Genomic DNA, 14,436 nt, shown 5'->3' with positions numbered 1-14,436 from the left:
TGATGGAATATTTTGGAATGTTTTTGTGAGATAAATTGAGAAAAGTAGAGAAGGCTACATATATACACACATTTTAAAACAGATCCTATTTGAAATAGTGGAGATTTCATATTCACAGTGACTTTACAGAAGTTATGAAGAATGTTATGGAGATTTCACAAGTGACTGTTAATTAAAGTGAATTAATAGACTATTGTCTTTAAAAGCCACAGCAAGAGACAGGCTGTCTCCTAATACCTCTTCACAGAAAGGACATTGAGAGGTTATTGTTTACCTAAAACAACAGATTAACCAAAAGACGAACTCCTATTGTTTGCTGGAGAAGGTCAGGTGAGAGAGAGAAGGGCATGCTGCCTGACAGTTTGAGTCTCAGACAGAGAGAGAGAAAGGGAGAGAGAGAAGGGAGTCTTGGACTATGTGTGACACAGAAGCTGTAACAAGCAAGGAGAAGCTTGTTGGAACTGAAACAGAAGCTCCAGAGTGGCAGAAATGCAAGAGGAACATAAAGGAACTCTGTGATAGCCCGAAACAAAGAGGTTAGCATCTGGAGAACCTTGATGGAGCAAGGTGACTAATGGTGGTACCTCAGTTGTGGAAATCCTGAAACTACACATCTCTCTCTCCAAACCTACAAGAACTTTCCCGAGCAGTAACCATTTTCCTTTTGAGCACCAAAGCCTGGTGAACTTTATACATGTTAAATTCTGTCCACAGTATAAGAATTGCCTGCAACCAGTGAACTTGGAAGAATGAGAAGTGAGATTGAACTATGAACCAAATAACTTTTCTTAAATGTATACACACATTACATACATGTGCGCTTAGAATTAGAAGGGGGTTAAGTTGGGTTAGTTAAGTTAATAGAGATAAGTTAAAGTTTGATTCTGTTTTCATGTTTAAAGATAATTAAAAACAACTTTTGTTAAGTAATCATTTGTCGTGGTGAAAATCTATTGCTGCTGGGTTTTGGGCTCCTAACAGTACGCTCCCATCACCACTGTCTTCCAGGCAAACTAAGCCTTCAGTCCAACGATGATAATCCGTGAACCTTGATCACACGTTCTTTGGTGAGAAAGTGGCAGCAGCATTCTGAATTTTAGCAAAGAAAAACAGCGTTTGGTGGCCTTAAAATGCCTATCCTCTCGCTGCGTTTAACCCCGTCTCGTTACTTAAATCTTGATTACTTGTCTACTTTGGTGGGGCCAATTCGCAAAATCACTTCCTGTTACTAAATATACCACTGAATGCCTTGGACTTCTCTGAATCGACGTGACCTCCCATAACAGTGACTAAACTTGCTGATAAATTCTATTTCACTTCCCCTTTCTTAGGATTATTTTTCGTAACCGAACAACCTTTCCGTGCTCTTTCCAATTTGCGTACATGAGGATTTTTAAAATGTTTTAAAATGCATTATTTAGAATGCACCTATGCCTTAAACTCCGTTCTTTATTTATGGCCAATAGACTCTATGTCGAATCCGAAGCCGGGGATGGTGGGGAGCGAATTACAATTTGAATCCAAATCACTTAACTGCAAAAAAAAAACGAAACGCGCAAATGCTGGAAATCTGAAGCAAAACAGAAAAAGCCGAAAACTTCAACAGCGATGAAAACATGACAAGTTAAAGGTATTACATTAGAGCTCAGATCTTCGACGGGAAGCATGATCTCTGTGCCTCCATCCACAAATACTGCTGAGTATTTCCATCATTTTCTGGGGTTTTCTGCTTCATTTACCTGAATGATCGCTCGAAGACTTTCAGGCGTGACGCTTCAACATCCTCAGGGTACTTCCGCGTCCGTAAATTGACTAGGGAAGTGGCTATTTCCTGTCAAGTAAGGGGATTATGTACAGTCTGGAATCTTATTATGCACAAACAAGTCCGAATAGAGCGCTGGTTGTCCGTTGAAAAGCTGGTGCAAGACAAAGTTTGGCGAGAGAGAGATTTATCTGATCCACTTTACTCCAGCTGCATCCGTCAGGGAACTTGCGGGAAGTTTCTCTTTCAATTTTGCAAACGTACCGCATCATTACCCTCGTCCAAGCTGATGGGTGGGAGTTTCGGTGTAGAACTCCTTGGGAAAACGGCCTCAGTTCACTTGAGGTGGAACAGCAAAGCCCTGCATCTTGCGCAGACACACGGAACAAGGAGACACGCTGAATGTGAGCATGAACTCGTATACTTCAGTCTGCAGCAAAATAATTGTTCAAATATGCCCACAAAAGGAAATTCTACAAAACACACCTCATTTAGAATTTCACATCTTCACACACCATCGAACAGTGCATGCACACGAAAATTTGGAGTCAAGAAGTCCAATAACACACAAATTCCGAAATTCCGCTGTTCCACACTCCATGGAGACTGTTCTTTGCCCCTTGTTACTATCTGCCCGATTTCATTGAGAATTTTAAGAGAAAGATGGTATTTGTGTGGTCATTACTCCACTTTGGAGTAAATTTACAAAAATGCGGGAGGAACTCAGCCGGTTTGACAGCGTCCATAGGTGGTAAAGACACAATGTCAATGCTGTCAGCACAAAAAAGTCTGCAGATACCATGGTTGAAGTAAAAACACAAAGCTGGAGAAATTCAGAACAGTGCCTCTTATCTTTGGCTTGGCTTCGCGGACGAAGATTTATGGAGGGGTATGTCCACGTCTGCTGCAGGCTCGTTGGTGACTGACAAGTCCGATGCGGGACAGGCAGGCACGGTTCCAGCGGTTGCAGGGGAAAATTGGTTGGTTGGGGTTGGGTGTTGGGTTTTTCCTCCTTTGTCTTTTGTCAGTGAGGTGGGCTCTGTGGTCTTCTTCAAAGGAGGTTGCTGCCCCCCGAACTGTGAGGCGCCAAGGTTGGAGGCGATATCAGTCCACTAGAGGTGGTCAATGTGGCAGACACCAAGAGATTTCTTTGGTGCACCTCTGTCTCGGTGGCCAGTGGAGAGCTCGCCATATAACACGATCTTGGGAAGGCGATGGTCCTCCATTCTGGAGATGTGACCCACCCAGCGCAGTTGGGTCTTCAGCAGTGTGGATTCGATGCTTGCGGACTTTGCCAGCTGGAGTACTTTGATGTTGGTGATGAAGTCACTCCAATGAATGTTGAGGATGGAGCAGAGACAGCGCTGACGGAAGCGTTCTAGGAGCCATAGGTGATGCCGGTAGAGGACCCATGATTCGGAGCTGACCAGGAGCATGGGTATGACAACGGCTCTGTACACGCTGATCTTTGTGTGTTTCTTTAGGTGGTTGTTTTTTCAGACTCTTTTGTGTCTTCCAAAGGCGATATTTGCCTTGGCGAGTCTGTTGTCTATCTCGTTGTCGATCCTTGCATCAGATGAAATGGTGCAGCCAAGGTAGGTAAACTGGTTGATCTTTTTGAGTTCTGTGTGCCCAATTGAGATGTGGTGGTGGGGGGGGGGGGCTGGTAGTCATGGTGGGGAGCTGGCTGATGGAGGACCTCAGTTTTCTTCAGGCTGACTTCCAGGCCAAACATTTTGGCAGTTTCCGCAAAACAGGACGTCATGCGCTGGAGAGCTGGCTCTGAATGCCTTTTATATAGCAAAGATAAAGATACATAACCAATATTTCAGGCTTGAGCCCTTCATCACATATAACATATTCTGCTTTGGAATCCAGCTTTCTTATGGAGGCAAAAAAAAACATTAAATGAAGCGTAAAGGTGGTTTCTTCCCTGTAAGCACTAAACTCTGGAATAAACTTCATGCAGTGCTTGGTACTAATAGAATTTTTTTTTCATTTCAATCCTTAAATAACCTGTTAGTTTGCTTGTGGAAGAACCATTCTTATTGTACTAGATATTTTGTGACCAATAAACGTTTATATTATTGGATAATAAATTTGTTTATTAGATAATGGGAGAGACCTGGATTCCTTGTACATTGAAAGAAAACACTCAGATACAGCAAGTCTTTAAGAAACAGAAAGAACACCCTTCTCCACTGCCTCCCTTACACACCCCCCCCCCACCCCACCCCACCCCATGTTGAGGAGAAGCATGGGAGACAAACTTATGGGACAGTGACCATGGCAATGGATTAGTGAGGGACTCACTGCTGAGGGACACAAAGGCTTTGGGTGACTTACAATCGGGGAACCCGCATGGGCTGGAGGCTGCTGGAGACTGGCTCATAGGATCCAGGTATCAGATCTGGGATTCAAGAGGGTGCTGAGGGCAAGAAAGGCTCCCGAAGGGCTCAGGCACTGAAGGCTTTTTGAATCTATTGGAGGTTTGGATCTGGAATTAAGATAGCCAGTTAATCAAACATAAGTCTGTGCAGCCACAGAGGCTGCGGGACTGCTGGAGGTGAATCCATAGAAATTCAGTGACTCTGAAGGGATTCTCTTTTGCTTTTTCTTCTCTCTTATTCTAAGAGGTGCTGGGCAATACTAAAGGCACCTCTTTGTCTGCCTTACAGCAGGCAAAAGTATATCATGTATATTACAATAAAAGGAACCCAAAGAAGTTTCTAGTTCAGGAGGAAAGATGTGTTGCTGCAATTATATTGGGTCTTTGTGGAACCACATCTGGACTGCAGATGTCTCTTAATATAAAAAATGACATACTTGCCACAGAAGAAGTTCAACAAAGAATCAAGTTGATTCCTGGGATGACAGAGAAGAAAATAATCACCATATGTGCACTCAACAAGTTTAGAAGAATGCAGAGAGATCTCAATTAAATTAGCAAAATTCAGACAGGATTCCACAAGCTGGAAGCTGGAAACATGTACCATCCTGGCTGTAGAGTGTAGAACTAGAGATCACAGACATAGATTGCAGGTTAAGACATTCAGCAATGAGGAAAATATTCTTCACTCATCAGGCTCTGAATGCATTTAAGGAGATGGATTGATCGACAGAAAAAAAGCATCAAAGGTATTGCAATAGAGAATCAACAATGATCATATTGAATGACAAAACAGAATTGCAGGGTCAGATGGGCTACTTCACTCTATAATTGCTATTTCTGTTTCCTGCTGAAAAATAAATACAATGAAATAAACAAAAATAGAATTGAAACCTGGAAGTACCATCAGAAGTAGGCAGCCCATTTTGCTCTGATTCCACTTAGGTAGTGAACTGTGTTTTTCTTTGTCTACCTGAATGAAAGGTTTGTAGAGGCAATTTCTGGTTGTCAGGAACGTGATGGCAAGGTACTGGGTGAAATAGCTGGCTCACTGTATTTAGCTGGTATCTGGGACAGTTGTAACATGGTATTTCAGTATTTTCTTAAATTCTAGATTTCAGATTGTAATTTTTAATTTCCATTTTTTTTCCGAGTGAAACTACAAGTAGAAAATATTCAGCCTGTCATTTAAAGAAACAATAATTATTTGAAGAAATGGGGAAGATGTGTATCCAACATAATGTAATCTTTAGGAAATGCCATAAGGGCTGGTCAATGACATTTCCTTTTATAATAATTAAATAAAATCAGAATCAGGATTTATTGTCATGAACAAGTCATTAAAATTCAATGTTTTGTGGCAGCATCATAGTGCAAACATACATTTTATAACCATCTTAGGACATTATTATTAAAAAAAAGTACACAAAAAGTAAGGCAGTGTCTTTGATTCAGGAATCCAATGGCAGCGGAGAAGTTGTCCTTGACCTGCTGAGTGCTTGTCTTTAGGCTCCTGTACCTTTTCCCTGATGGTAGCAGAGTAGTAGCATAGCCTGGGTGGTGGGAGTCTTTGAGAATAGAGGCTACTTTTTGTAAAGACACTGCCTCATGAAGATGTCCTCGATGGAGTAAAGTCTGGTACCTGTGATGTTGCAAGCTGAGTTAACAACCCTCTGGAGTTTATTTTTGTCCTGAGAATTGGCCCCTCCATACCAAATAGTGATGAAACCAGCCAGAGTCTTCAGTGACATACCGAATCTCCTCAGACACCTCACAAAGTATAGCTGCTGGCAAGCCTTCTTTGTGATTGCATCAACTTGGAGACTCCAGGACAGATCCTTGAAGATGTTGACACCTAGGAGTTTGAAGTTCTTGACCCTCTCCACTACTGAGCCCTCAATGAGGACTTGGTCGTGTTCCCCTGACTTCCTCCTGGTCCACAATCATCTCCTTGATTTTGCTGATGTTGAGTGCAAGGTTGTTGTCGTAACACCATTCAACGATCTGATCTATATCCCCCCTGTACGTTTGCTTATTGCCGTTTGTAATTCTGCCAACAACTGTGGTGTCATTGGCAAACTTTAAGATAGCATTAGAATTATGCCTGGCCACACAGTCATGGGCTAAGCACACATCCTTGGGGTGTGCCTGTGTTGATGATCAGTGAGGAGGAGATGTTGTTTCCAATTCGTACTGACTGTGCTCTTCCAATGAGAAAGTCAAGGATCCAGTTGCAGGGTTACAGAGGCCCAGAATTTGTAGCTTCTTGACCAGCACTGAGGGAATAATGGTATTGAACATCAAGCTGCAGTCTATGAAGAGCAGCCATATGTATGAATTTCTGTTTTTGAGGTGATCCAAAGCTGAGTGGAGAGCCAGCAATATTGCTTTTGCTGTGGAGTGATTATGTTGATAGGCAGTGGGTCCAGATCTTTACTTAGATATCTGTTAATTCTAGCCATGACATCTCTCAAAGCATTTCATCACAGTAGAAGTTAGTTCTACTAGGGGATGCTACTCTTCTTGGGGACCAGGTTGATTGATGCTTTTTTGAAGCTGGTGTGAAACTCTGTCACAATGAGAGGTTGAAAATGTCTGTGAACACTCCAGCTAGTTGGTTGGTACAAATTTTCAGTACCCTGCCAGTTATGCCATCAAGCTTGACACCTTGTGAGGGTTCACCCTCTTGAATATAGCCTTCTGACATAGCCCTCAGAGACAGATATCACAGGGTCCTCAGCCTTTTCAGGGATTCTAGTAGGCACTGTTTGGTTCTTCTTCTCAAAGCAGGCATAGAAGGGGTTCAGCTCATTGGGTAGTGAAGTATTGCAGCCATCTACAGTGTTCACCCTTTCTTTTAAAGCTGTAATGGTCTGCACTCCCTGCCATAGCTGGCGTGTATCTGTCTGTCTCAAGCTTCATCCAGAATTGCCACTTTGCTTCAAAGATAGTCCTCTGCAGGTCAAACCTGGATTACTTGTAAAGGTCTTGATCACCAGCCTTAAATACCTTTGTTCTTGCCCTCAGCAGGTTGTAGATTCTCTGATTCATTCAGGGCCCCTGGTTGGGGAACACCTGGTATTTGCGCATGGGCACACACTCATCTCTTCAAGCCTTGATGAAGTGAGTGACACCTGTTGTATATTCATTCAGGTCAATGGATGTTCTTTTTTAATTTTTTTTGGCGAATAAAAAGAATTTTCCCTTTCTTTAGGATATAATATTCGCTAAATCTCTATCAAGTTCAACTCTTTCATTACATTCAAGGTTACATTTGCTACTTTAGCTCAAATAAGATTGTCAACTTATCCAAAATTGGACCAAGAGAGTAATTAAAATCCCTTTGTATCAATATTTTTCATGTGCTTCAGCTTAAAATGACAAGTATCCTGAATAAATTCTTCATCATCTATTTTTGGTGCATAAATACTCATCAGTGTTCACATTTCAGAATAAATTTGACAATAAACCAAAACAAATTTTCCCTCAGGATCAATAACCACTCTCTAAATTTTCACAGGTAACATTTTCTTAAACAAAATCACCACACCTCTTGCTTTAGAATTAAAAGTTGAGGCTACCACTTGTCCTACCCAATCTCTTTTCAATTTCTGTTGTTTCTTCTATGTTAAATGTGTTTCCTGTAGAAAAGCAATATTAATTTTCTTCAAATAAGCTAATGCGCTCTTTCTTTTAAATGGATTATTAGGCCCATTTATATTAAAACTTACCAAATTTAATATCTTACTATTAACCATTAACATACTTTCCAAAAATTTGAAACTCCCCTTTTCCTCTCCTCTTGGATCTCCAACATCCTAATATTATTAACTACACTTGACATCTCCATCCAAAGAAAGAAAAATATAAAACAAAACAGACCCCCCCCAAAAAAAAGTTGTCAGAAAAAAAGACAAGTACAACCTCCCTCTATTGTGCAGGAAGTGGCTCTCAGCACTTGGTGGCACATAATAGGTAGGGAAGGAGAAGGGAAAACCCCTCCACACCACCCCCCCAAGATAACAGTCATTGTATAAATTTCAAAAATAAGCAGTTTACCTTTACGTGTAGGCAGCCACTTCAAAATCTCTACTGACTCGTTCTTCATCAAGGCCATCCATTTCTTGTTGTGTCAACTCTTTCTCTCCAACTTGTATCTTCTCAATTTGTTGAATATCTGCAGTTTTCATGTCGACTTGTTTTTTTAAAGTTTTTATTTTTCACACTATGATACACAGTGCCATTTTCTCCCCTTTCCCCCCCTCCCTACCCATTAAACGTTCAATATATACAATACAATTATCCCATTAAACAATGTCATCACACAATGAAAATAAACAAGAAAATTGTGTGATCATCTGAGTCAGTTCATTTCATCTTCTCATTCTATCATTTTCTCAGTTTAGGGGGTGGAGGTCTGTAGTAGGCCCTCTCTGTTGTGTTCCATGTACAGTTTCCAAATTTGTTAGAATAATGTAACTTTTTTTTAAATTATATGTTATTTTTTCCAATGCAATACATTTATTCATTTCTATGTACCATTGTTGTACTCTCAGGTTCTCTTCTGATTTCCAGGTTGACATTATACATTTTTTTGCTACAGCTAAGGCTATCATAGTAAATCTTTTTTGTGCTTCATCCAGTTTGAGACCTAATTCTTTACTTCTTATATTACTTAGAAGAAAGATCTCTGGATTTTTTGGTATGTTGCTTTTTGTGATTTTATTTAATACCTGATTTAGATTTTCCCAAAACCTTTCCACTTTCTCACATGCCCAAATTTCATGTACTATTGTTCCCATTTCCTAATTACAGTGAAAACACTTATCTGATACTGTTGGGTCCAATTTATTCAACTTTTGAGGTGTGATATATAGCATGTGTAACCAATTATATTGTATCATGCTTAACCTCGTGTTTATTTTATTTCTCATAGTTCCGGAGCATAGCTTTTCCCATATTTCATTTTTTTTATCTTTATGTTTAGATCTTGTTCCCACTTTTGTTTGGGTTTACAGCTTATTTCATCATTCTCTTTCTCTTGCAGCTTGATGTATATGTTTGTTATAAATCTTTTAATTATAATTTTGTCTGTAATCACATATTCAAAGCTGCTTCTTTCTGGTAACCTCAGCCTGCTTCCCAATTTGTCCTTTAAGTAAGTTTTCAGTTGGTGGTATGCAAACATTGTACCTTAAGTTATTCCATATTTGTACTTAATTTGTTCAAAAGATAATAAATTATTTCCCAAAAAAACAATTTTCTCTTCTTTTAATCCCTTTTCTCTCCCATTCTCTAAAGGAAAGGTTATCTATTGTGAAAGGGATTAGTTGATTTTGCTTCAATAATAATTTTGGTAGTTGGTCATTTGTTTTTTTTTCCTTTCTACGTGAATCTTCTTCCAAATGTTGAGCAGTACTGGTGAACTTCTATATTGCACCAGTTTTTCATCCCACTTATAAAGTGTATGTTCTGGTACCATCTCCCCTATTTTAACTTGCTCTAACCTGGTTCAATCTCGTTTTTCTCTTGTTTGATAAAAATCTGATAGATATCTTAATTGTGCTGCTCTATAATAATTCTTAAAGTTTGGTAGCTGTAAGCCCCCTTGTTTGTACCATTCTGTTAATTTATCTAGCGCTATTCTCGGTTTCCCCCCCCCTTTACATAAGAAATTCCTTATTATTTTCTTTAGCTCATTGAAGAATTTCTCTGTTAAGGGAATTGGTAATGATTGAAATAGGTATTGCATCCTTAGGAAGATATTCATTTTAATGCAATTTACCCTTCCTATCAGTGTTAGTGGTAAATCTTTCCAATGTTCTAAGTCATCTTCTAATTTCTTCATTAATGGCTGATAATTTAATTTGTATATATGGCCTAGATTATTATCTAGTTTAATACCAGGTATCGGATTGCTTGTGTTTGCCATTTAAATGGTGATTCTTTCTTAAACTTTGTGAAATCCGCATTATTCATTGGCATCACTTCACTTTTATTTGCGTTGATCTTGTACCCCAATATTTCTCCATATTCCTTCAATTTCTTATGTAATTTTTTTATTGATAATTCTGGTTCTGTTAAGTATACTATGATATCATCTGCAAATAGACTGATTTTATATTCCTTCTCTTTTATTTTTATCCCTTTTATTTTATTTTCTGTTCTTATCAGTTCTGCCAAGGGTTCTATAGCTAAAGCAAACAGTGAGGGAGATAGTGGACATCCCTGCCTAGTTAACCTACTTAATTTAAATTGGTTCGATATATATCTATTCACTGTCACCTTCACCAATGGAAATTTATATAATGCTTTAATCCAATTAATATATTTCTCTGGTAGGTTGAACCTCTGTAGTACTTTGAATGAATAATTCCTTTCTACCTTGTCAAAGGCTTTCTCTGCATCTAAAACAACCGCCACTGTTTGCGTCTTATTTCCTTGTACTGCATGGATTAAGTTAATGAACTTACAGATATTGTCCGTTGTTCGTCTTTTCTTAATCCAGTTTGATCTAGTTTTACTATTTTTGGTACACAGTTGGCCAATCTGTTTGCTAATAGTTTAGCTATTATCTTATAATCTGAGTTAAGTAGAGATATTGGTCTATACGATGCTGGTGTTAGTAGATCTTTCCCCGTCTTTGGTATTACTGTAATTATTGCTGTTTTACATGAATCTGGCATGTTTCTTCAATCTGGTTCATTACTTACAGGAGAGGAGGAATTAATGTCTTTAAATGTTTTATAGAATTCTATTGGGAGTCCGTCTTCTCCAGGCATTTTATTGTTCAGTAGCTTTTTTAATATATCCTGTATTTCCACTATTTCAAATGGTTTTATCAATTTGTTTTGCTCCTCTTCTTGCAATTTCAATAGTTCAGTTTTAGCTATAAACTCATCTATTTTGACTTCTTTCCCTTCGTTCTCAGTTTGGTATAATTGTTCGTAGAATTCCTTAAAGTTTTCATTGATCTCTGTTGGGTTATATGTAATTTGTTTGTCCTTTTTCCTTGATGCCAATACCATTTTTTTTTAGCTTGTTCTGTTTTAAGCTGCCAAGCCAGTATTTTTTTTTCTCCTAGCTCGTAATACTTCTGCTTTATTTTCATTATATTATTCTCCACCTTATATGTTTGTAGTGTTTCGTACTTTGTCTTGTTGAGGCCTTTTATTACTTAGAAGAGAATCAGCAAATTCCAAAACTTCCATATGAATAAAACTTCCAAATAATCACACCTGGTTATTTATTTAGCTGGGTTAAATTCCTTTTTTTTTCACAATCACCACCCTTAAATCTGCGTTAAAAAATACTTCCTTATCAGCCACCATCAATGGACTTTGAAATTGACGAGCCTTCTTACGGCCACTCTTAAAATTGTCTCTTTATCCTGATAATGCAGACATCTAATCAGAACAGGGTGTGGTGCCTGTCTAAGTAATGGCTTCTTTCTATTAGCCCTATGTGCTATGTGCTCTGCCTAATTTAATTCTGTTTGGAAAAATTTCTGGTTCTAAAACCTCTAGAATCTATTTTTGAAAAAATTGTACCTTCAAAATCTTTTATCAACCCAATAATCTTCACATTATTTCTTCGACTATGATTTTCTAAAATGTCAATTTTTTGTAAAAGCTCTTTCTCCTTGACACTTCATGCCGAAACTGAATCTTCCAACATATAAACCACATCTTTATATTGGTCCACTTCATCACGGTATACCTGCAGATTTTCTTCAAATTTTCAAACTTTTTTTCACTTTTAACATATCTTTTAATTTATTCCTAATAATTTTAATCTCTCCTTTAACATATTCAAATTGAGTATCAACACACCTTATAGACACATATTACAAATCCATCTTCTCACTTATATCCTGTAATTTATTCAGCAGTTGCCTGTCCATACTCTGTCTCCTAGCTTCAGGTACCTTTACCTGTAGTTTTCATTTCTTGTAATAATTGGGCCTGTTGATCTTCATTTTCATCCTCCATCTCTACTTCTTTCTTACGATCTTCTTCTTTATCTATATCACTTAATGTTGAAAAAAAAAGACCTAATTCTGCCTCCGATTCCAAAAGAGGCAAATCTTGTACAATAACGTTACTGGCAGATATCGTGCCGCTGTCACTCTCGTCACTCGTGGAGGAAGAGGAACTTCAGCCCAAGGCTCCGACGTAAAGGTAGTCCCAACTTTTTTAAGTTTTTAAACTTTTTTCAACACTATTCTTCTAGTTGTCTGAGGCTTCCCTTTCCTTGCAGCCATACTTAAAACTATGCAGGCAGGTTCCAAAAGCTACTTTTATTATTTAAAATTATAAAAAGTTTTTTTTAAAGTCAGTTATTAATTAATTCTCCCAGGGGAGACATATTTTCAAGTCCTTTGCTCACACCATCTTGCCATGCCCCCCTCTGGATGAAGTTTTGAATATGTTCCAGTCCACCAATTCAAAGCAGTCTTGCATTCCTCCACCTCCCTCAACCATACCTTTGCCGTCTTCACCACAGGTTCTATGGTCTTTAGTTTCTGCTTATATGCTGGGACAAGGACTGCCTAAAGAAATCTCTTGGTGCCTGCCACATTGACCACCGCCAGTGGGCTGATAACGCCTCAAACCGTGCATCTTGGCGCCTCACAGTTTGGCGGGCAGCAACCTCCTTTGAAGAAGACCGCAGAGCCCACCTCACTGACAAAAGGCAAAGGAGGAAAAACCCAACACCCAACCCCAACCAACCAATTTTCCCCTGCAACCGCTGCAATCGTGTCTGCCTGTCCCGCATCGGACTTGTCAGCCACAAACGAGCCTGCAGCTGACGTGGACTTTTTTACCCCCTCCATAAATCTTCGTCCGCGAAGCCAAGCCAAAGAAGAAGGAGAAAGAAGATATGCTGGGATTAGAAGTACAGCCAGATGATCAGACTTGCCAAAGTTCAGTCATGGTATGGCTTGGAATGCGTTTTTCATGGTGGTGTAGCAGTGGTCATGTGTGTTGGCTCCCCTTGTCTCGCATGTGACGTGTTGGTGGTAGTTAGTCAGACACTACTTCAGGTTGAATAGGCAGATGTCTCAAATTCTCTCTTCAAACCACAGAGTATTATACAAATGGCTTTTTATATACAGATAATTCTCTCCCATTGTGAACTTGGTAGCTCTAAGAAAAAGAATTTTCATCAAAACTAAGACCCTTCAACTCTTTCAAGTAGATATAGAAAAGTGCAGAGAGCTCTTACTGGGTCCTAGCCATCATTCATATCTTATATAATAATATTGAAACTAAGTTCTAGGAACTTCTTTCATTGTTGTTCCAAGATATTTCTGTATTTTATCCCTGGATTACAAAACATTACTGGTGTCATCAAGGGGAGTGGGGGGGGTGAGGTTAGGAGTGGCATGATACAGTGATCATGGGATGAGATTGTGTACTGAAAATATATTAGTCTATTCGAGCAGTGTTTCTATTTCACTTCTGAAATGCCTTGCTTCATGTTTAAGGTTGTGTTCTTTAATTCTGAGCTTAACCATCAGAAAGATTTATTTCTCTTTATATGCCCTTATTACTCCAGGAAGTGTTAACTAATCATCACTTAATCTTGCATACACAAGGTGCACGTTAGTCCAATACTTTCTTGAGGTGTTGGCCCTGTGAATTTAAAATTCTCCAGTTTTCGCCAAATCAAATCTTTATGCAAATACAATATATACCCTCCACCACTTTGAGAAGTTTTTAGCCTTTCAAATTATTACTTTGAACTAACCATATTTTTATGTTTTCTACACATAAATCTAAGTCACATCAGGGATTGTTATAAAGTAAAACAGTACAGAAACAGGAGGTAAACAGATGCAGTACACAAAAATGCTGGAGAACCTGAGCAGGCCATATAGCATCCATAGGAAGTAAAAGGTAATTGATCCTCCAGCACTTCTGTGCGTAGCAAGTGTAGTACGACTGAAAGCACTCAAGACCAGAGAGAGTACAATAAGAATAACACACAATAGCCTTTAAACTGAACTAAGGTTTTGGCGGGCTATGTGGGGCAGAGTCAGGGGAGGAGCCAGTCCTTGGAACATCATATCAGTCGTGAATTCCCAGTTCACTATGTTCACCTCTTCCTTTAGAATGAAGTCTGTGGGTGAAACAGAGAATATAGAATAGTCAAGCATTATTTTTACAATATTTGCAAATTCAACTTGTCAGGAGGTCTAGAGATGTGGGCAGAGCACTGTAGTGTAGGCGGACACTGGACTTTCTGATCCTCCTGTAGTTCCGAGATTTTGGGGCGTGGG

The 14,436-nt window shown here is 39.1% G+C and overlaps 1 protein-coding gene across 18 annotated transcripts in view; it reads right to left on the bottom strand.

The window, feature by feature from the left end:
• LOC138744651 (mixed lineage kinase domain-like protein) overlaps positions 1 to 14,436 on the bottom strand; it is a 144,894-nt gene that overhangs the window by 87,800 nt on the left and 42,658 nt on the right. For 11 of the 18 annotated variants that reach the window (XM_069901134.1, XM_069901135.1, XM_069901133.1 and 8 more), the window contains one exon: positions 8,211 to 8,328. The exons of 1 other annotated variant lie outside the window; for it this stretch is intronic. In XM_069901134.1, the coding sequence (XP_069757235.1) occupies positions 8,211 to 8,268 (58 nt within the window). In that variant the 5' untranslated portion in view covers positions 8,269 to 8,328. 6 more of the 18 variants (XM_069901144.1, XM_069901147.1, XM_069901145.1 and 3 more) reach the window with 4 other exon arrangements.

Source organism: Narcine bancroftii, chromosome 10 (assembly GCF_036971445.1).
Source record: "Narcine bancroftii isolate sNarBan1 chromosome 10, sNarBan1.hap1, whole genome shotgun sequence".
Taxonomy (NCBI): Eukaryota; Metazoa; Chordata; class Chondrichthyes; order Torpediniformes; family Narcinidae; genus Narcine; species Narcine bancroftii.
Note: the sequence above shows the minus strand (reverse complement) of the source record. Positions and strands in the feature narration are given on the sequence as shown.